The sequence below is a fragment of the Ruditapes philippinarum genome, unplaced genomic scaffold, assembly GCF_026571515.1.
Source record: "Ruditapes philippinarum isolate M1 unplaced genomic scaffold, ASM2657151v2 ctg888_1_1_1_1, whole genome shotgun sequence".
Classification (NCBI taxonomy): Eukaryota; Metazoa; Mollusca; class Bivalvia; order Venerida; family Veneridae; genus Ruditapes; species Ruditapes philippinarum.
The window spans coordinates 95,471-119,532 of record NW_026861129.1 but is presented as its reverse complement, the minus strand read 5'-3'; the positions used below and the strand labels follow the sequence as shown (position 1 = coordinate 119,532).

The 24,062-nt window shown below is 33.4% G+C and overlaps 2 protein-coding genes across 3 annotated transcripts; both read left to right on the top strand.

Annotated features, from left to right (window-relative positions):
* Positions 1-14,544: 14,544 nt before the first annotated feature.
* On the top strand, positions 14,545-17,159 carry LOC132714624 (keratin-associated protein 21-1-like). Of its 2 annotated transcripts, none has more exons than XM_060697518.1 (3): positions 14,545-14,600; positions 16,021-16,617; positions 17,025-17,159. In XM_060697518.1, the coding sequence occupies exons 2-3, from the start codon at positions 16,026-16,028 to the stop codon at positions 17,039-17,041; spliced, it is 609 nt and encodes a 202-aa protein (XP_060553501.1). In that variant the 5' UTR covers positions 14,545-14,600; positions 16,021-16,025; the 3' UTR covers positions 17,042-17,159. The 2 variants fall into 2 exon arrangements, with proteins under 2 accessions (XP_060553501.1, XP_060553500.1); XM_060697517.1 differs by lacking the exon at positions 14,545-14,600 and adding an exon at positions 14,768-14,881.
* A 3,659-nt stretch (positions 17,160-20,818) lies between these two features.
* LOC132714618 (uncharacterized) lies at positions 20,819-21,208 on the top strand. The gene has a single exon (XM_060697511.1). The coding sequence runs from the start codon at positions 20,819-20,821 to the stop codon at positions 21,206-21,208; it is 390 nt and encodes a 129-aa protein (XP_060553494.1).
* The last annotated feature ends 2,854 nt before the right edge of the window (positions 21,209-24,062 follow it).

Sequence of the window (24,062 nt, the reverse complement as noted above, 5' to 3'; positions counted from 1 at the left end):
TACAAGTTGTTTTATATACAATTGTGAAAAGGGAGCGCATAGTACATTAAGACATTTTTTAATCTAAACAAATCGCATAGAAATAATAAAAAGAGTTATACTTGAATTGATATCTGTTTTAATATGTCAAGCCTATACGAAGTATTGATTGATGGTAAATGACACCACATCTCTTTCTTTGATGTAGCTCAGACAAAAACCTATATGACCGTCAGTAGGCCGGCAAAGTACACAATTGTTAAACAACATACAACATCATTTGTGAGCAAACCTATGATACATTTATGGACTTTTATACACTTTTTATTGATCTTGCAGCGTCCTATTCTTTAAACATTTATGGCAGTTAGCAAAGACAACATGCTTTAAATGGATTGAAATGGATACGGGAAAGAAAAAGAATGTTAGTGACGCATCTGGAATTGCATTTCAAACTGTCCTATTTATAATTACTTTTATAAATGAAAAATATATTTTAGAAGGATTGGAAACGGAAATGGGAGGAAGGAAGATGAACTTAATGGACATTAATTGAACTTTAGCATAGGATAGGAGTTAAATCATAATGCATTACATATAATGGCTCTTCATCTAATATGGGATAATTAAAATACAGTTAAACGGGACAATAATAGTTATTCAAGATACATGGTTAAGTATCAAAAAACACCTATTTGAACATATTTGGAGATCATTTTAGAAATATAGACATAATTGAAAATGTTAAATTTAAATGATTCGGGGTATTAAATTGTAAGAAGAATTGTTTTTGAAATTTTAAGACATATTATATATGGTGACAAAAGGATTCGCCAATGGTTTAACCAAATGACAATGTTATACACATATATATACTTGTTTTGCAAAGGTGAACAGTATTTTGGGCAAATGCCATACATTTTTGCGTTAAATTGATTAATTGGATATTTTTTTCCGCCAAAGTGACAATAAAAAAGAAAATGAGAAGTTTTGTATCAACAAATATCAATCAATAAACATAAAATTCTGATAAAATTGTAAAAGTAGGTAAGTAAAAAAAAACACAACGAAAAACATGACATGTGATTGTTTTATCTGTACTTGCACTTGTGTTTAAACGGGGAGTCAACTAGGCTTGTCTTGTCATATGATTTAACACTTTTATCTTGCGGTCAATGCGGTCAGTATCTCCCAACAGGTCCTATCTTACCAACATTGGTTTTAACGTACACCAACCCTTCTTTTCAATGAATGCAGTTTGCTTTCTGAAAAGTACTTAAATTTGATGGCGATTTGATTTTTTTTAAACAAACATCTGGTGAAGCCAATGTAATTTTTACTGATTATAATGCTACAGTTATTTTTTTATCGTACCAAAGATGCTGTTACCAGTGAGACGAAATATACATACATAGATAAAAGTAATAAATGAGCTGCGTCACGACAAAACCGACATAGTGTGTTTGCGACCAGCATGGATCCAGACCAGCCTGCGCATCCGCGCAATCTGATCAGGATCCATGCTGTTCGCTATCAGTTTCTCTACATGTAATAGGGTTGGTAAGCAAACAGCATGGATCCTGATCAGACTGCGCGGATGCGCAGGCAGGTCTGGATCCATGCTGGTCGCAAACGCACTATGTTGGTTTTGTCGTGACACGGCTCAAATATTGTTAACAGTGGAAGGTTTAAAGGTGATTGGACAGGAAGAAAGGAGAAGCTACATCATCCGTCAACCAGGATATAACACTTTGTTAACAACATATTAGACATTCATTTTTTAAACAGTGATAAAACATGTCATTTTTTAGGTGATAGATAAAAGCTAACATTGTTCTTTCACAAATATAACTCACTTAGTCTAATAAAATAAGGTATAAACAAAGGTGAATAATGGCTTTTTGTATTTATATGTTTATATTTGCTTTGAGTAAACTTTGTTTTTTTAGTACAAAGATAGTGAGGATATAAAAAATCATAGAATTCATATCATATGAAGTGGTTTTATGTATTTTGTGTCTATAACATTCTAGACCAATCGTTGATTTGATCAAAGAAATATAATTTGAAATTATTTCTCACAATCTGCTCAGTTTTGTTATATGCGTGAAATTACATATGAAAAGGAGATTCAATAATTGTTTATGTCCTATTTCCTATGATATGGTGTTTTCTTGGTTGTTGGTTTTAAATTCACACAAAAATGGAGCTCAATGAGATCCAAAATTCCAAAAACATAAAATCTAAAAATCTTACATAGGTCAATTTGGCAGTTTCAAATTGGTATGCAATAGATAACAAAGAAATATAATATATCCAAAATTAAAGAAAACAGAAACTCGTTACTTTGTGCGGTTCTAAACCAATTTCAAAAAAATAAAAATAAAAAAGCTTTAAAGCTTTTCATTCTAAGGTCATTACAATAAAAATACTATTCTGGAAAAACGAAGGAGCAAACAATCTGAAATTTTGCACACAAGTTATTGGTAAATAACATGTTCAAAATTGGTACAGAAATCTTTAAACAATATTACCAAACCCATCATCATGTTAAAAGAACGTCAGTGCATTGTTTCCAGTTATGGTTTGGTACAAGTGTTTACAATTTCAGAAACGATCTGTTTGTCATCTATTGCTCCTACTCTTTCTTAAAGCCAAATATGCATAAAATTATAACTTCAGTGACAGAGTACATTTGATGTATCAAACAAAGATAGTCATTATTTCCAACATCATCTTTTCTGCTGACATCAGCTTCTTTAAAGCCACGTATTAACGGCATGCTCACTCTTAATTACAGGTTGTTAAAGGTCAAGGTCGATTGGAGTGAATGACTCGGTTAAAGATTTAAATAAACGTTGGTGATAAAGTTGTTTTATTTTTAATTTTGTTGTGTTTTTTTAACTTTTTTAAAATGTAAATAGTTGATTTACGTCATGTATGTTACCGGAAAATTTTATTGTCTTTTGTTATTAAAGAGCTTCACTGAGGGAAAAAAGTCTAAATACATAAAATAGATCAAGTGGAGCTCTTTAAACGGCATAAAACTGCAAATGAAAATAAGAAAATGTGCTCACATCTAAATTGAAAATCGTTTTTTTTTGTGTGTGATTCATATCCCAATTTGAATAAAAAGCGTTGCAGCATTTATCACTTTTTCTTTTTTTTCAGTTTGCACAATAAAAGTGATAATTCTAGAAAGATGAGTGAGGGGATGATCTGAAAGTGTGTTCACAAGGTAATTGCTCAGACCTACAACAAATCGCACATAAATCTCGGCAAAATAATTCCAGTCCCGTCATATCAAAAAACCTCAAAAACCTCCTTTTAATCATTGTTTACGTCCGTCTGTCTTCTACCAGTTCTATATATAAAACATTGTTATCACAAACCCCGTCCTTAAAGTGGTTTCGATTAATTAATTTGGATATCAGCAAAGAATCTATTTTAGCTTTACGTTTTCTTATCACTTGTTCATCTTATTATATATTCATTAGTGCTTATTTATAAAAACGATCAACTTAGTGCCGTATTAGGGTCGATGCCGTAATGTGAATGACCGACCTGAGAGGTCTTTCACCTTTATTAAAACTTTTAATTTTATTTTTAAAAACATGTTTAAAATAAACGTTTTAAAAGTAATAAAACATGCCATATGGAAACTATCGGCGCTAAAAAACAATAGGTTGTGAATGATTTATTACAAAAATGAACGTACAACCACCTCCTTTTTAATGGCCCAGAGGTTGATTTAAGAATAATAAAAAAATAAAATGATAAGTTATGAAAGGTGTTGTTGAAAATTAAACTCAATGCCAAAGTGTTATAAAAGGTAACGGATCACTTTGACCTTAAAGCAAACACCCGCAATTTACCATTTTTAGCAATCAAATTTGGATACATCAAGAAAAATACTAATTAAGCTGTCCATTTATATAGTGATTGAAAACCTGCATCTAACACTCCTTCTTTTGTCACATTAATTTATTCATAAGCTGCCCAACCGTGCATCAAGCCTCTATATAACATTCAGGAAAACTGTGCATTGGCAGATTGTGTTGATCTCGTTAAAGAAGGTAAGTGTATTTTCTCACATACTATGCAGACATGGAGAGCCGTTGTTCATCTTTGCAGCATGTCTTGGTTTTGTATTATCATTATTGTTATCATGTGTTTGGAACTTAAGACTTGCCTGATTATTGCCGTCTGAAGAATAAACAATTTGTAAAAAAGAAATACAATTGATGGGGAAAAACGCAAGGAGTAGATCAATTTAGCGTCTGTTTTCTATGTACTCTAACAGGCTTTTTCCTGCCCATAGTAAATACTAAAAAGAACTTACTGTTAACATCATACGTCCAGAAAAACCTGATTCATTTCGATCTTTACATTGTCTTGTGTCTATAAGCTGTTATACTATAGGCTGTGCTCACCTGGGTATGTCTTGATAATGAAAGGGGTTACGCATTTTTCAATTTTTTTATCTTTGATGTGGATTCTTTCATTGTTAGTGAAAACCATTGAAAGTATGTAGAACATTTTTTTCAAATGATAACTTGTTGTCAAACAATATGCTTGAGAGTTTTGATACTGCTCTTTGCGTAAAATGTGTTACATATTATTAATGATACTTAAGCAAACTTCTGTACTCTTCTATAAATTTGGTTCAATTATGAAAACTTAAATATAAACCGTTCCTTCTGAGAAAAAAAGTGATAATATTCCATCAGAACAAATTGAAATCTTTTACTTGTAACATGTAAACTGGTGAGACCAAAATATTACTCATGGGACGTCAATATTATCATAATGAACACGGGTTTTAATCATGCCAAAAAGATCAAATTGACACTTTTTTCTTTTCATTAAATATTTCGCCAATTAGAATACTAAATGATGTAATTATTAAACTGTAAAACTGCTTATTGAAAAAAATACCTTTCCAATTAGATCGTACAAAGGTTATACTAATCCTCCTGGTACCGTGTGTGCTAAGCATTTGCCAACTAGCAGTGTGACCTGGCTATACTATGAAAGCTAGCGAAACTTAGTGTCCCTAACGTTGATAATGGGCAGTTTTAAAAATATTGACGCTGAGTAAGTTCATGTAAGAAACTCAGCAAGTTTAGGGTTAAATGCTGAGATAATAATCATGACATTTGATTTAGGGTTTTTTTGCGTATTTCTGTTACACTATAGCATTGTTTATAACATGAGGTTAACGTTTTAATAGTTAACTAATCGAAATAAATAGTAATTTAAGGTCTAAAATCAAAAAACGGTTCTTTAACATGTGTATAGTTAACAAGATGAAAGAATTTCATTAAGAATGGTGAGATTCTTTGACTGTTATCTCTAGCAACAGATGATTAACAATATATCATAAGACAATTTAGCATAACAAATAAACAGATAAGAGCTCTTTTTTAACTTGTTCTTTTTAATTTCTCAGTAAACATGAAGACCCTTTTAGTTTTGGCGCTCCTTGCCGTCGTGTGCTCCGCTACTTATAAAAGACGATGCTATGGTAAACATTGTGGATACGGAGGTGGCGGCTATGGCGGTGGAGGCTATGGCGGAGGTGGCTATGGCGGAGGTATGATCGTTGGCGGCTATCGCGGCGGATATGGTGGCGGCTATGGCGGAGGAGGATATGGCGGGGGTGTGATTGTTGGCGGCTATGGCGGTGGATATGGTGGCGGCTATGGCGGAGGTGTTATGTATGGCGGCTATGGCGGTGGAATGGGTGGCGGTTATGGTGGTGGATATGGAAAATGGAGAAGACCGTGCAAGGGTAAATATTGCGGATATGGCGGCGGATACGGAGGTGGAATGGGTGGCGGTTACGGAGGTGGATACGGTGGATACGGCGGTGGATATGGAGGTGGAATGGGTGGCGGTTACGGAGGTGGATATGGAATGGTGGTGGCTACGGCGGTGGAATGGGTGGCGGATACGGTGGTGGTTATGGAAAATGGAGGAGACCGTGCAAGGGTAAATATTGCGGATATGGCGGCGGATACGGAGGTGGAATGGGTGGCGGTTACGGAGGTGGATACGGTGGATACGGCGGTGGATATGGAGTAGGAATTGGTGGCGGTTACGGAGGCGGTAATGGAGGTGGATACGGACGTGGATACTGTAAGTTATTTTTCATAAACACAATGCAAACAGAATATTATGTAAAACAGATCGCAGATCCTTAAAGAAAGTTTCAGAATAATATGAAACAAAAGTTATTTCGAAATGAAGATTTTTTTCCAAACATTTCCAATTATTATCATTTGAATTCAAATGAAAAAAAAAGAACTAGCTGATCAATTTGTACAAATTTCATGACATTTTTGGCCTAACCCAAGTTAACGACACTCTTCTAACATATAACATGGAATCCTTTTATACATGTGTTTATTTCTTTTCGATTTCAGACGGAAAGAAGGGTTAAACTCAACATTATCCCTGACGAATTTCGACTTAACCGACTAAGAATACTCATTTTAATTGTTACTTTGTTATGATTATGTATTTATAAAATAACAATTTTTTCTGCATTTATAAAACTCTTGCTTTTTATTATTTTCTTATAAATCCATTTACTGGTAAAGGATTCTGGTACAAAGCTTCAACCACCTGTGCCCCAAGAATATTAAATGTTAAATGAATAAAATCGAAAATTAGTAGAAATACCATGTATGGCATTAAGATATATTCTTTAAAGGCTATGACACAATTTCTTTTCGGCCAAAGGCCGTCTGATGTCACCTTGACTTCCGCTAAAACTAACAGTAAAGAAATGAATATAGGCAGAATTTTCATTGGTCATTTTAACACTTAATATAGCCTGTTCGATTGATACATTAGAAGAGCTTCCTATAGGTAGAGGTCTGTTCGATTGCGCGATGGCAAGAAGTGTTGGAAAAAAAGATATAAGTCAGAATAAATATAAAAACACAATAGTGATATGTTCTAGATGTTTCTAACAGCGTTTCAATAAATATATGAACTTTAAATATAACAGATCGCCTTTTTGATACTTTTGCGTTCGATTGGGTTTCTCCTCTAAGTTATTCTAGTCATTATACATGTATTCTCTTTTCTAACAAGGCATAAGATAATTGAAACGAACTTTCGACTGATTTACTGTTGCAAAATTCTCCGTGTACAGTATCTACTAAATCTTTGTTTTATTATAACTTCCTATTTAAATCAAATTCCATTTTGATTAAAATCAATTAATGTATGTAATATTGTTTTAATCTAAGATGAAAATTATCCGGGAAATATATTGCGGGTAAAAATGAACTGAAATAAAACTAATGAAGACAATAAATGAGTAGTAGCTTATCCTATGCAAATTAACAAGTTTGACTCCGGTCGAGAATCTTTTTAAAGATACTCCTTGTTTCCATTGTAACGTATAAACAAATAATTATTTAGTACAACAAAGTTTAGGGGAAACAACGCGATCAATGTTTTTGTACACTCTCATACCACGTATAGTGACGTTGTTTGGTAGAATATCTGTGTATTATTTCATTAAACATTAATTACGTTTAAATGTGTCTTCATAGCTTGATCCATCGCAAATAACGCTTTGTCGTTAGAAAAATAAACAACAACACACAACAACAAAGAAAAAAGAGAAAACAACAACAACAATATAATTTAATTCACCTTGCTCAGTTTATTTTATGATAACCATAATCAAAGATGACCTTTGAGTTCATGTCAAATATGTGTGTATTCTTCGATGTTCTTTGGGGGCAATACACAGTTTTCAAGGCTTCTCGGCAAACAACTGACTGCGCCACAATCAAAACCTCACACACAAGTCTGTAATCACTAACCTGAAATAAATGCATTTCATATTTAACATATACATAGGTATCTCACAGCAAACAATTAAAAATACATGTCCACCTTCTAGTTTTCTGGCACATAGCCCTGTGTTTTTCATTGTTTTGGTCGCGAAAATCAACGACAAAAAGAGCGGATTACCCCTATTCGCAAAATACAACAATATATTAACGTCAAAAGATTAAATCACAAGCTATAGTGATTCTTCCTTCTTAAACAATGCACAATCTGAAAATAACATACAAACGGGGAGTCATGCACCTACTTTTTTCACTATTTCAAGTCTTCTGCATACCCTTTAAATTGAAGAGCTGATTCACCGCCTAGCTCCAAAAACCACATGTTCGCATCCGACAGGTGCTCTCTCAAAAAAGCAAGGGTTAACGCCACTAAATTCAATTTTACTAAATAACTGAAACACAATACTAGTCATTGAAACTTGAAATATAGTAACTATAAACATTTAGAACCTCAAATATCAACTTCAATTTCAAAACTGTCTCTTATTTGTAAATTCCACCCTGGCCAATTCGAAACTAAACAGCCGAAACTGTGTACTGCCTCCTTTGTATAGCTGAACTGGGGCTGCGTTCTTTGAAAGGCACTCTCACTAGGTGATCTTTTATTCAAAGCCATGTCAATAGAGTAACCAAAATAGAAAAAATAACAATAGCTTCTAAATCAAACACAAAGAAGTAAATGTGTAAATTTTGATATATTTAAATCGCGCGGCCTCATAACTTTGTTTATCTCGGCACCAATTACAGTATAAAACTCTGTGGATGGTGTACATGCAGACCCATATAAAAACTCGAAACAAATGCAAAATTTGAATTGCTTTTTTTACTGGTTTGCCATGGTTAAATTTTTTACGGTTTTTGCCTGTTTTATATGATGTGTATAACAAACTAAAAATGTAAAAAAGCTTGTGTTGCAATTATTTTGATAATCAGACAAGGTAATAAGCATAACATTCATTTTCAAACCCATAAATTTTATTCTCTGACATAACGGCGTTCAATAGCTTATATACCTAATAATTACCGCGCAGACCGAAATTATTTCAAAGAAAGGAAAGTTTCTTCCTTAGCTTAAAAGTAGCAAAATAAACAAAAGATAATAAAGAAATACATGTTTGTTTAGAAATGAATTGTTAACCGTATATTTTGTGCTATTCTTAAACCTGTTTTTGGGGTAAACCATTGCAACGTTTTTTCAATTTTTTGGTCATTTTTCACAACTAGAATATTCAGTATGGAAAAATGGACTGAGCCAAATGGTCTAAAAGTTTGCACACGAGCTATTGGTCTACACATCCATCAAATGGAACAATAATCTCGACAAATTATTCCAAGTTCCGTCATGTCAAATAAACCTCAGTGAATATGCTTCAAAACGCTTTTATAAATTCGCCATCCTCAAACTTAAAAAGTTACCTTATATTTTCTAAAACGAATTAACCTAAGCACAATTTGTGCTCCGAGCGATAATGGCATGCCTTAATCATGTATAATACTATAGTTAAACGTTCTTTAAATGAATTTATGTATAATTATAGTTCTCTTTTCTACAGTTTAAAGAATTACACGTCCATCTTATAATTAATGAAGGCGTAACAAAGACTGTTCAGCCCACTAGAAACAAGGTTATAAAATTTTCTTATATATCAGGTCAAAACAATTGTCGTTTTCGCCATCATATACGATGCTCTCTGTTCATGAAATTTCCTTTTTATTTCAACAGAGAAATACAATTATAAATTTGTTCAGCCAATCAATCCTCTTAAGATTGCGTTAATTTCATGGCCCTTTTTGTATAGAAAAGGACTTTTAAGCTAGAACACTGATCATGGTCCTCTTTCAGCACACTTATTATTTGACAAACATATATACTGTATATATCTATACAAAAAGCATTCTTTCAGATGGAGCAAAATTTGATGTACCTATACAATGCATTTGCACGTGTTCTTTTTTAACTCAGTCAATACATTTATTTATTTACAAGTGTCTTAACCAATGACTAAACAACCAATTAAAACCACTGTTAAAACAAGGTAAAAACATTTATTTGATAGCAGTTAATTCATCATCAAGCAATAACGACCGACTTAAAAGATGTTTTTAAGACTTTGAAGCCAATTTTATGGTCAGCATTCATCATTTTTACACATCGGTCTTCACCGCAGCTGATAACCAACGGTAAACAATGGCATGTTAATTAGATATACAACCTGATAAGTAATAAAAAAAAACCCTTTCGTATGGTGGCTTATTTGTGCCATGTCGTATTTTCTCTCCGCAGAGCGCCAGGTGATATAACGTTACACGACATGGGAACCACCACGTGAAGCGAAAATACGACATGGTACAAATCAGCCAACATAGTTTTGTTACATGTATAAAGAAAAAAAAATTGCGACTAACAAAATTAAAAAGGCAATCTTTAAAGAGAAACAACCGAACAACACATATAACAGAGTTGTTATGTAATCTATTGCTTTTAGAGCATCCAAACTTAAAACTTCCAAGTACTTTTTAAAGTCAATGAAAAAAATATGTTAATAAATCATACATGTTGCATAATTGATAAATAAAAGAAAAGCGAATATTATACATTTTTATGTTTGAAGTGAAGTAATTTCTATCCTTTAGCACAGTTAAGCTAACGCATTTTAGCTTTTAGTCGGTTGGTTGGTTGGTTTGTTGGTTATATAAGTAAGCAGTAAACCACAGTTAACCGTGGAGATTTACATGGTTTAGATGCTCTTTAGTGAAAAATTCGTTTCACATTACAATAAAAGCAATGATGATACTTATGATATTGTTGAAATTGTTGATGCTAATGACGCTGATTATGTTGTTGATGATTTTATTTAAAATGATTATGAAGGTGATGATAATGATGATGATGTAATTGTTGTTGTTGATGATTACGATGATGATGATGACGATGATAATAATGATGATAAGGATAATCATGAAAATTCATGTTGATGAAAGAGATGATCATGAGGAAAATTCATTATCATGATAATGAGTAAGAAGATGATGATAATGATGAAGTTGTTGTTGTTGATAATGGTGATAATGATTATGAAAAAACGAAGATGATAATCATGCTGATGATGAGGATGGTTATTTTGATGAGTAAGAAGATGATGATGATAATTAGGATGATCATGAGGACGACGATGAAGAAGATGATCATGATGAGGCTAATAATAAATGTAAGAAGAAAAAAATAGTTATTTGACATATTGCTAGGGAAATTTTACATATCTACTTCTTTACAATCTAATCTTTTAGGACATTTATAAACCCATAGTTTAAATCAAAGCTTAAATGAATAAGTGTTATAGACTGAAACTTATGACAAACAAAATGTTTTTCAAAATGAAAAAACTTTGAATTTTTCACCGATATCTATTTCAATGGAATGTTATAGTGAAAATTAATTATTAATATGAACTCAGAATTTATATGACAAAATAAAAGTGGTAGCTTTGGCATCATTTTAAAAATAGCTTTTAAATATTTTTTATTATCTTATAAAAGGCTTTAACTATTTAACAGAATTACAATTTCAATTTCATAGAGGGTTTAAAATATTTAGTTAGTTTTCAGAGGTCTTAATAGTTTGGAGTCGGAAAGGGTTTCATAGATTCCATGCACATATAGCTAAATAACTAAAGTTACAGAAGTAAACGATGCCTTATATAAGACTTGCTATTAAAATATAAGATGACATGAAACACGGTGATAGGGCGATTACCACAACTTTTCCGCGCAACGTCAAAATATCATCCTTCTGACCGAGACACCGTATATTTCTGGACAAAATATAAATGGCGGGATGAACAAATTCCAAGTAATAGCTTACAAAATACAAATTAAATGGCACATTCGATGAAAAAAGAAAAAAATGATGATTTTATCTTGTTTTGAGCAAATAATCTGCTGTTTTCGTCTCGTTTACAGGCTTGCTGTTCATTTTGTACCACAGAAATATACGGTGTCTCGGACAGAAGTAAGATATTTTGACGTTGCGCGGAAAAGTTGTAGTAAACGCCCTTTCGTGTAAATAGGAAAAATACATGAATAGAAAATATGTTTTTTTATTAGTTGATATCTTTGATATATTTATACTAGTAGGTAAGACAAATAACATGAATACACAGATATACTGTGTTATCATTGTTTAGATATATATCTGACTAAAGGAAATATTGACTTTATACGACATTTACTGCACTGTTTTCTCTTAATTGAGAAATAATACTGATCATTCCTTGTAAAAAATAAATAGTTAAACCAACGATGCCTCTTAAAATACAAGTAAGACACAATTTCCAAGAACTTAACAAGAGCAAAGTTTGACTAAGGTTAATGGAAACCTTAAGAAACACACCAAACGGCAAAAATTGAAAATGTTGAGGACTTGGTTTATTTCATGGACGACAGTCGAAAATGAAAGCTACCGTCAATGGCCCCTAGCAATGGCGTAAGCAGACTATTGAGATGAAAAAAGGAGTTTTGAATTCATTATCATCTGTAGATAAGACCATACGGCGGTAATCATGTAAGCTTCCTTTCACTGACAAAATACGGTCCTATATCAAGAACTGCAGTATTCTTGGTATACAGGCGAAAGACATATTTTATGAAATATCTCGTGTTTATTAGTAAATGAACTTTCATTTTGATCTGTCACACCGTTGTGTCAAAAAACTCTAAGTGTTGTGGATTCAGTAAAAGATGTACCTTATGCACGCCGTCCGAAAACTGCAACTTTGCTAAAAATGATTAAAAATGTAAAGGATTTGATTGCTACTGAAGCAAGATTTGCAACTAGGTATATAGCTAAATACGTAAGTGTCTCTGTAGGAGCCGCTCATGCATGCAATTCTCAGATATGATTTAAAAATGAGAAGGATAAGTGCCAAATAGATATCAAATCATCTTACAAAACAGCAAAAACTTGCTCGGGTAAGAATCTCCAAACAATTGTTGATACAGTTCCTTACATATAACAATCGATCTTTCGCCAATGTCATCACTAGCGATGAGACGTGGGTTCACTTTAATGAGCCCAAGCGAAAGATACATAACAAAATGTGGGCATCCAAAAGAAGTAAAAGACATTGTAAAGCAAAACTCATCATGAGAGTCAAAAAATTCATGTAAGTAATTTTCTCTAACAACCAAGATCCTACTATTGAAATTGTCATACCAGAGGTTAAATCTGCAAATGCCAAGTTTTACAAAGGCAAAGTCCTTCATAAATAAAAGGAATGTTTAAAGACCGCCCATCAGAAACATCTCTCCGTGGTGTTAGGTTGTTGCATGACAATGCTTCGTCACATAAAAAGCCCATTGTACGTGAATATCTGAAACAGCAAAAGATTGTTGACCATACCCTTTGTGACTTATTTCTATTACCGAGGCTCAAAAAAACCATCTTGCCGGAAGAAAAGACCAAACACGAAAAATCTCGGTTCTGCTATTTTCCATTGTCTGAAAAGTATACATCGAAAAGATTAAGAAAACGCATTTAAAAATTGGATTAAAAGACTAAAACTTTGTACATCCCGTGGTGGTGAGTATTTTGAAGGATTGAGATAATTATTTTGGCACTACATTTGTATTTGTTAAGCTCTTATGAAAAATCACATAGTTGCATTCATATGTGAACACGCTTTTAAAGTATTAACGGATATGAAAACCTGGAAACAAAGTGATCCCTCGGAAGCATTAATCACAACAAAATTACATAAGAATTGAAGAATGTTTCCGTATAAATGGATCTGGGCACATAAAACCATTTTCTATTAAAGGTGTATATAGAAATTCTATTTGATCCTGTGGAAGCTTTCATCTCCAAAAGCAAAGTGCCATCCTTAAAAATAAATTTGATAATCTCTTCTATGTGTGCTTCAGCGGGATATTGCACAACCGATGTGCTTCAAATTGACATATATCCGATGCAACCTTGGGTATAAAAGGAAGTCGCCTACGAATACCGATGGTAAGAAGCACATACACATTTTCCGTCTTTCTCTGCACAATCAAGCTATGACAAGTTTGACATTTGAGAAACCTGAGCGTTGAAGCGTGGGGGCCGGAGTATAATTAATTGGTCTTGTGGAAATATGTCTTGAAGAAAGCATTGTAGCAACTAATATTGGTGCATCCACCTCTATGCAAAAGCGCGGTTTTTTACTTTTTAAGGACGTAGGAATTATTTGGAGTAATTTATTTGATGACACTTTCTATTAGATATAATAATAGTGATAGCATTTAAAACATGCATGTATGTTCTCTTTGAATATCTTTTTATTATCATTTTACGATATCGTTAATTTTTAACCTTTAGCTGTAATCATACAGGTTTTATTTTATCACAAAACATTTTTATGACACACGACGTAACAAAATAATTGCTGTTAAATTCATATGAATAGTGCTATTCATATACGGTAATCAATTACGGAAATTTAATTTGAGGAGATATATGACGAAGCAAGTTGTCAACGTAATATTTCTTTTTGACGGATCCAAAACATTTTAAACAAATATCTTTTTAGGGTTATAATTGCTTAAAAGGTGCAATTATGTTATAACTGTTATTATCAATTTGTTCCGAAGGTAGAGTCTTTCACGTCACTTCATTGTTTGATATACTAGACAGTGCATTTTGTGCAAAATGGGTTTTCCAACACTAAAAGGTACTTTTCAGCCTTTGATAAGGAAACAAATCACAAGGTAATCATTATATAATTTATTTATAGTAATTTATTCCTTTTAGTTCAGAAAGTTCACTATGACCATCTAATTACAAAGTTTGGAAAACATGATTTATCATACGCATCAAATAAAACTGTCCACGTGCTTCAAGTTTTAGAAGTTGAAAAGCCAATACATCTGTGTCACTTAATTTTACATAATCTTTTATTAATGAGCCATCCATCCATTTTTTTCTACCTATAAAAAGGCCACAGAATCTCCTTGTCTCCAGATGTAGAAAAGAAATCTCAGCCACAAGTGTGAGTACAATTTTTATTGTTGACTTTTTGGATTTTGTATTGATTCCTTTTTTGTATCAAGATGAAAATCTTGAGTATTTAGATTGGAACAATGCCATTTCTAACTTTCCGATTACATTTATCGCACAATAAAGTCCAATTATTAAATTGGGACTATTTTTATTCTCTTTTTCTCATGTATGCCGTATAAATATGCACAAAATTACAGTTTTTGTTAAAGCATTAGAGGTATGACTACAAGTATAACAGCAATGTGACAATACAGGTTGTTGTTTTAACTTTTTACTATATTTCGAGCATATTAGTTTGATGATTTCGATGAAAAATTACGTATTTGATATTCAATTTTCATTTAACGATACAAATTATAAGCAGTTACATTTTGTTTGTTCGGCAATATACCTCAAGAGGACGAGCCCCGGATTTATAATCCAACGATTGGTTGTTAGTTCCTCAGGCGAAGCGAAATTTTTTCGTTACAAGTGATCTCGAACATTGAGTCTTTTAGATTTTTTTTCTCTCACCATTGATTCCAGGATCATGCTAAATTAGTTGTAGTCGGTCACAGTGAAATTGGTAACCACTTACATGGACCGACCCTCGAGTAACGCCCAAAATATGTTAAAAGTGGCGTAAAAAACCCCAAACAAACAGTTCAGTCTGGTCATGAACTCAAGTATCATAACATTATAACACATAAAGGTAGTTGATAGTTCATAATAGTTGTAGGAATCAGAAACATGGAAGAATTCTTCTCGTCTCTCCTTTTCTCTCTTCTCTTTTCTTCACTTCTCTTCCATTGTTTCCTCTTCTCTTCACTCTTCTATTTCATCCTCTCTTTTTTCTTCTCATTTTTGTTGTTCTCTACTTTTTATTCTCCTTTTTTCCTTTCTGTTCTGTTCTCTTCTCTTTTCTACTTTTCTATTTTCCTTCTTTTGTTTCTGTTGTCGTTTGTTGTCTTCTCTTCTCTTTTCTGTTATTTCTTATTACATGTTCCTGTCTTTGTCTTTTCTTCTCTTTCCTTTATATACTTTTTCCTCTTCTTTTTTTCCTCACTACATTGAAAAATAACGATATTCAAATAAAAAATCAGAGTAATAAATTGCATAAAAGACATAAATATTTTTTTTTATTTTCAGTAATCATGAAAACCCTTATTGTACTTGCAATCTTGATCGGGGCTTGTACCGCCTGGAACTGGAAAAACCGGTGCTGGGGTAAAAATTGCAAATACGGAGGTGGATATGGTTATGGCGGTGGATATGGCGGTGGTTACGGAGGTTATGGGGGCGGAATAGTAGTAGGATTTCGTGGCGGCTACGGGGGCGGATATGGCGGTGGATACGGCGGTGGTTATGGTAGATGGGGAAAGGGCTACCCATGCTATGGTAAAAACTGCGGATATTATGGCGGTGGATATGGCGGCGGATACATTGGCGGCTATGGTGGCGGTTACGGTGGCGGTTACGGCGGCGGATACGGCGGCGGATATGGTGGCGGATATGGCGGCGGATATGGTGGCGGATATGGCGGCGGATACGGTGGCTATGGAAGATGGGGAAAAGGAAGACCCTGCTGGGGTAAAAAGTGTGGATACGGTGGTGGTTATGGTGGTGGATACGGAGGAGGATATGGAGGCGGATATGGAGGTGGATACAGATGGGGAAAAGGTTACCCATGTTGGGGCAAAAACTGCGGATATAGAGGCGGCTACGGCGGCGGATATGGTTATCGATGTAAGTTTCTATCGTTTACAAAGTTAACAATCCTCTATTGTTTTATCACCATAATATGGTGTTAGAGTTTATGTCAATGAACCAAGTGAATCCAAATTAGTCCTTAAATATAGTTCAAAATTTTACTTAATTATCAGTTCTCTTCTTATAAGCATGTTTAAAATGGAAATACATGTAGATATAACATTTCTTGCTTTTTGAAATACTAATGCTATGGTTTATCGTTGAAAAGTTTTATATTTTATCATTTATATTTCACTGCGAACAAAGCTGTCTATTTCCTTACTAAAATACATATTTTTCTGAATGTTGTAATTTCTTGCGTCTAACCGCTCAATTTTGCTTTGTGATTACATGTGAACAAGAAATATCTAGAATATGAAATATTTTGCTGTTTTTTTTTACAGATGGAAAGAAATACTAAACTGATCTCAAAATATTTGACTTCGGATGGTGTTTCCAAAGGACTGGATCGACTGACAAAAGTTACCTGTTGCATATTTGTTTTATATATCCTTGTAATAAAACGTATTTGCATTCACCTTCTATATTTTTGTCCTTTTAACCCTTGCCTTATTGGCGAATGTCTATAATATTATATTTGGCATTTTGAATGCTACTCAACTTTTTACCTGCTTGAAACAAAGAGATTAGTCTTTGTCATCGGTGTAGCGCCAGGCCAGCCTGCACATCCAAAGAATTTGAAATGATGGCAGCATTAGTTTTGTATTTTGATGATATCCCTCAGACTCGATATGGACTGTTCCAATTTTACTAAAATTCAGATCTACTTATTTCTTTTATGTATATCTGATGACGACCGTACATGTTTCGCCTTCTTTATAATTCGGATTTCCCGAGAAAGCTTTTTTTAGCCATTCAATCAAACCGATTCTTACAGATATACATTAGAAGAAGTATCAAAATACCGTTAACGGTGGAAGTTAAACAAATTGTTGATGTTCTTAAGAAAAAAATGTTTGAAGTATTTTTTAACAAATTAACTTTGACTAGAGTCAATTTTTAATGGGCAATATTGTTTTGCCACTTTACCTGTCGGCTATGTGGAAAACGCCATGTTTGTTCTCGAAATCGTGAAAATTGGTTATCCCAGGGTTAAAATGAGAAACCGCATCGCTTTCTAAAGTATAAAGGCTTACCGTTGGTTGGCTTTGTGAAAGGTCACCAGAAATGACGTCGTATTTGGTAACGGTCAGATCTAAAAGCTGCGAGTTTTTTTAGAGCTGATCTTAATCAGATTGGGAGCGTTCCGAATTAAAAAAAAGGAGCAAAACCATTACACAAAATTTGGCATGTACGAGTATGCAAGACCGCAATTAACCACTGTCGTAAATCCAAGGGCTGGGTGAAAACAAAACAAGCCCGAAACATATTTAGATCTGCACTTTTAAGTGACCTCATAAGAATGTCAAGGAGAATATGTCCTCAATATTAATTCATCTCCCTCGTATATTGTAATTAAGAGGTTTCGAGTACGGTTTCGAATCGGTTACCGAATATGACAACAGTATTTGTTAGTTACAAGAAGCGGACGTGAATATGGTTCATGTAATTGTTTTTAAAATGTAGCAGTTAGAAAAATATGAACAATTATCTAAACATCGGATTTCATTTTGTCATTTTACCCATATTGGAAACGAAACAGAAGTTGAAACAGTTAAAGCGCGTCAACATATTTAGGTTCATGTTTTGAGTCATCAATTGGAAAAGGCTTGTGCCAACGTTACGTATAAAGGATAAACAATAGTCATTAGGTCCAGTCAATTTAAAGCCACATGCCTCCAGGGAAGCCAAAATATTTCAAGAAAATAAAACTAGAGAAAAATGTACTAATATTCTTAGAAAAGTAAAAGTATTTAAAGATTCTAGTAATAATTTACTATTATGTGAGTATATTTCTGAAATTCCTTTTACATGTACGTACCCTAGCTGATCTGTGAAAGAAATTCAAATTTGATATGTTTAGGCTTTGCATGGGTCTTGTTTTCAGATATTTGATAAAAGTATACAACGCTTAAAACAAGTTTTCCACTTTTCTAGAAAATATATTCCCATTGTCAGTTTCAGATCTAATTATTTGATCAGTAAGAAACAATTATAGCAGTCACACGAATATAAAATATTGCTAAACGCACCGAACCATACATTAATTTATCCGAACTTTACAATACAATATTTAGACTCTGAAGTTTACGAATCAAAGTCATTAAATGTTTTCAAATTAGGAATGAAAGAAAAGTTTAAAGACCTCCTGAAATACCTTAACACTTTTTTGGGGGCATTTGGGTACTAATCTATGGGAAAGGGCCGGCCGCTTACTTGGTCCTAACCTATGGTTTATTCATTATTTTGAACACTATTCGTCTCTGGGTAAATACATTTATATATAGCGCCGTATAAAACACATTTGTTTCTGAAGTCTTAAATTTAAATAGGTTCATGTGCATTGTTAAAAGTTAGGTTCTGCTTAAGCCGGTTTCAGGCGGTTAGGACGGTTGAGTGCATTTTACACTGCCGAGCTCAATGAACCGGAGTTTGCGGCATTTTCAATTTTGTCATGTTTTGCGATCTTCAAGGTCTCAATTCCATGTATTTTATACATGATTCATTTGTTTCCATAAGATATGACTCTGAAATCTCCCTTTTTGCTCTATGATCTGCCAGATGACGAATGTTAGTTTAATTCAAACAGAAAATGAAATTTCAAATATTGACATATCAGTTGATCTTGGGGCATTTTTATATTGCCTTACATTTTATGCTGCTAGTTCCTTTTTAATTTAACTTAATCTTTTACCTTTTTTTCGATTATTTTCTTAAACAGACTTGTATATCTTTCAATTTGGACTAGACCATACATCATTTCAAAATCTGTACATACTGTCTTTGCAAATAGTGCAGACTTTAATTAAAGCCCGTCTCACACAAAACACGCTTGGACACTCGGTTCTTATACGGTATAGTCGGTTATGCACGGATTGACTGGTACGAGTATTGGACTTTTACCGTGCCTGTGGATTAGTTGGTACAAGTTAGACTCGAATGTAGCACGAGCATGTACGAATTTAGCACGGACATACTCGGTTAAGCAAGGTTTGAACACGACTTGCATATAAATACAAATGAATGTTTTACGGTTCCAAGCACGGTCTTATACGGTCTGGTACGATTAATCACGACTTTTACTCGATTCACTCGACTTTCACAGGGTTAACATAGGATCTCGCCGACTTTTGTTCGAGTTACGCTCAATTTACACACATTTGTGAATATCGCCGACTTTTGTTCGAGTTATGCTCGAATTATCACACATTCGTGTATGTTTTGAAAAAAAATTGACCCATTTTGATGGCTTGGCTTCATAAATTTTCGAATTCTCAACGAAAAATAAAAACAATGGCAGATGCAACGAACAACAGAATAAGGACTCTAGAAATAATGATTACACTAATATTGAGATTATTTTGGCTTTTGGCCAGAAGGCGTGAGGAGAGACAAAATCAAGCCAACATAAGGCATAGAAGAAGGAGGCAAATTTGGACAAGAGAATGGCTCAACAGGACCATGTTTGGTCGATATGAGACTCTGCTACAAGAACTAACCAGAAAGGACCCTATGTGTTACAAAAACTTCCTCTGTGTTGATGCCGACTTGTTTGGGGAGTTGGTGAAAGGCAATGGGCCAAAAATATCTAAGAGGACAACCAATTGGATGTTTACAATAATATCTTTTTTCCAGGGAAAAATAATCGATTGCAAAGTATAAATTGCAGAAATTATTAATACTAATCTCAATGATCGATAGTAGTAATATGTATTAATATATATGTGAGAATTTTGAAAGAAATGTCGCTGATAAATATTAATTCACTATTATATATTTTCAGAGAGCAATTGGAGCCTGAACTCAAGCTTGCAATGACACTCAAATACATAACCAATGATGCTACATTCAGACAGTTGATGTACAGTTTACGTGTGGCAGACAATACAATCTCCAAATTCATACCGACCGTCCTGGAGGCAAAAGTCGACACATTAAAACCGAAGTTAAGACACCACTTACTGAGCCAGATAAATAGAGGGATGACAGGTTCAACACCAAGTAGAATTTCTCCCATGCTTGTGGTGCCCGGGACCAGTCTGGATCACTCTACCACAACTAAAAGCGCTTTTTCTCCATGATTATTCTGGCATTGACAGATGCCGACTACAAGTTCTTATGGGCATCAGTGGTGTATGGTTCAGTATTCGATTGTCAAGTGTTCAACGACTCTGAATTGAAGGAGTTGGTGGAAGTTGGTGAACTAGGCTTCCCTGATCCAGAGCCGCTGCCAGGCCTGAACGAAAACCCGCTCTACTTCTTCCTTAGAGACAATGCATTTCCATTGATGACCTGGATAATGAAGCCACACTCAAGGATGGACCTTGGCCACGATGAACGCATATTTAATTACAGACTGTCCCGTGCCAGAAAAGTGGTGGAGAATACATCGAAATATAGGCCAACATATATGTACAGGTCTCATACTGTCTCACACGGCCTCTTTACGGTCTTAAACGGTTGCTAATACGATCATACACGGACATGACATCCCTGTTAGTTTTTTAAAAGTTTTAAAAATCATACACGGCTTACACGGATACACACGAATGACCCGAGTGTAACTCGGATAACATACGGTTGGTTCAGTGGCCAACCGTGTAAGCCGTGTGTTTTGTGTGAGATGGGCTAAAGCGGCATGAAAATGAAATCATCATAACCACTGGCTGCTAAACATCAAACAGCTTATCAAATAATAAAAGGCCAAAGTTTTATATATTTTATTGTGAAGTACGTAACAAACAAAGTATTGTATAAGAATGATACGTAACATAGAACCTCGTGTTTTTTGTTACAATAACCTTCTTTTTAATTGTTACATTTAATATGATAACTTGTCCACATCAGGAACTTTGTGACACAGTGTCAGTCATGTATGAAGTGGGTTCAACCACCTTTTGTTGTGTCAATTACATCAACCTAATGATTACGTGCTGACTTGAAGTTCCTCGTTTGGGCTTGCCACTCTAAAGAAATATTTACATAATGATGATAAATTTAAGAGTATTAAAATGTGATTATTAACACAAAATTAGAGTAATTTTCATATAACATATACTTTTTTCCGATTAGATAATGCTCCCAATGAACCTATTTGAATGTTTAGTACTGTAGATAAAACCGTGTTGACCGTGTTAACACCAGCTTGTTAATCCTATGCACATTGACACAAAGCATGTACTTTTCGTGCATTTACTTCTTGATATGGAATGACTTTTTAAAATACAAAATATCTCCATACGGATCAAGCTTTAAACATTCTTATAAAAAAGGGATTATTACAGGGAATGAAAATTCTAAATTTGAAATGCCAGACAAACTTTATTTTTTAAGATTTAAAGGGGGACTGTACAGTGACTTTTTACACATTGAAGGGACAAAAAAGATTTTTTTCCAAGACGTGTATACTTTCAAATGTAAGTTTGGCCAATAATCATTTTAATTTCGCAAAATAATCCCCAAAATGCAACGCTTTTAACTACAATCGAGCTAAGAATCGTTAAAAGATCGATTTTCTATTTAATTCCGGGTACAGCTTTTATCCTTTACAGACCTTTCCATTTAAAGGGATTCACTTTTTTATTTGTAAGAATTTTAAATTTATGTATCTGGCCTCTTTGACCTCAGTTTCCTTAAATATAAAAAGGTCGACTTCATTTTAGTTTCACATCCAAGTTCATAGACCACTATGACCATAGAAAATGCCAAATTAATAAGATTTAACTCATACTGATCATTTCTTACAAATCTAAATTTAAATCAGAAAGACATTTCAGAACCATTTGACCATAAATGAATGCCGCATATAAATCATACAAAGTTTACATAACATATTTACATGCATTGACCCCAAAAATATTGAACTGTTAAAAAAATAGTGATGTATTATTTTGGTCATAAATCATATAATGACAAATATATGCCAATAGTGATAATGTAAACATGCCAAAAATAAATCAAATATAATGTTCATCATGATTTAGTACTCAGTAGTACTCAGTAGTTTTCTTCTTCATTAAACACGTGATTAAGATAAATTCAGGTGATAAATATATATATAATGATGAGTTATAGGTAAATTACAGAATAATGTCTGTACATGTCTCATTTTTAATGACTGTGAACTTTCTACTTTTGCAAAGTCAGCACTTTTTCATTCTCAAGAGATGCTTGAATGCGAGAAACAACTATCATTAAAGTATGCTAAGTAACATTTATGTTATCATAAAGTATTAGATATTTTACTAAATTTAAACCTAAATGCATTCGTCACTAAGTATCTTGTTGTTGTCATAGTAACCATTTTCCTTGAGCCTATCTTGAGTTTTTTTGGCAAATCGAATAACCTATGCCTATACATTGCCCACTCTCTACCATGGTAACCAAAAATTAATGAAACAAAAAAATATGAAAACAGCTCCAATCTTCAAAAAAAAAAATATCATTATTACATATATCCTAAAAGTACTCGTTAATGACAAGGCAATGCCCTTGTTATAAATACTATAGTATAAACATATTGTTTTGATTGTTTAATTTCTAAAGTAACACGTTTACACGTGAACAACGGTCAAGCACCTTTAAAGTGACATTATGCTCATTTTTTCACTGTCAAGCTAAAATGTATTAGTTGTATGTCACAAATATTGACTATTTTAATGACGATTGAAGAAGGTTTGGTAAGCATAAAATGTAAAAACCGTCTAAAATGTGAAAAGACGGTCCCATTCGTTTAATAAAATGAACATTACAGAAAGTTTCGGTAGGATATTTATAGATATGTATGTGGGCCGAGGGATTCTATATAGGTTACGCTGGTGATGTTAATTATAAAATTAAAAAAAAAAATGATAAAATGTAAAGTTATTTAAACTTTACCTGAACACTCACCATTACTATTGAATGGTCTCAATGCCACTTTAGCAATCCAGATTCGATATAAGCAGAATCTTTGCTTTTCAGATACATATTTTCTTTTAATATAACTTTTGTACTATTTTATGGCTAGAAATCTGCAAAATGACTGGCGAATGCACATGAATGTGACATTTTTAAATACTTTTTAACCATGCAAAAATTATGTACATACATGCAAATTAAATCAGTCCTTAACAAGTACAAAGGTACGCATTTTATTAGAGTAGTAGTGTGTCATTAGACTAAAAAGTGATGTTAAAGTTACATAAAAAAAATTTAAAATTCAAATTAAAGGCATTACTTTAGACTATGTAATTATCATACAATTTATTATTGCAAGCATCATCAAATACTTATTCGTCAAAAAAACTACCATAAAACTGTTCATCTTTTTCATGATTGAG

Coding starts and splice junctions, on each gene's coding strand:
- LOC132714618 (XM_060697511.1), top strand. CDS start 20,819: ATGATTATTCTGGCATTGACAGATGCCGACTACAAGTTCTTATGGGCA.
- LOC132714624 (XM_060697518.1), top strand. CDS start 16,026: ATGAAAACCCTTATTGTACTTGCAATCTTGATCGGGGCTTGTACCGCC.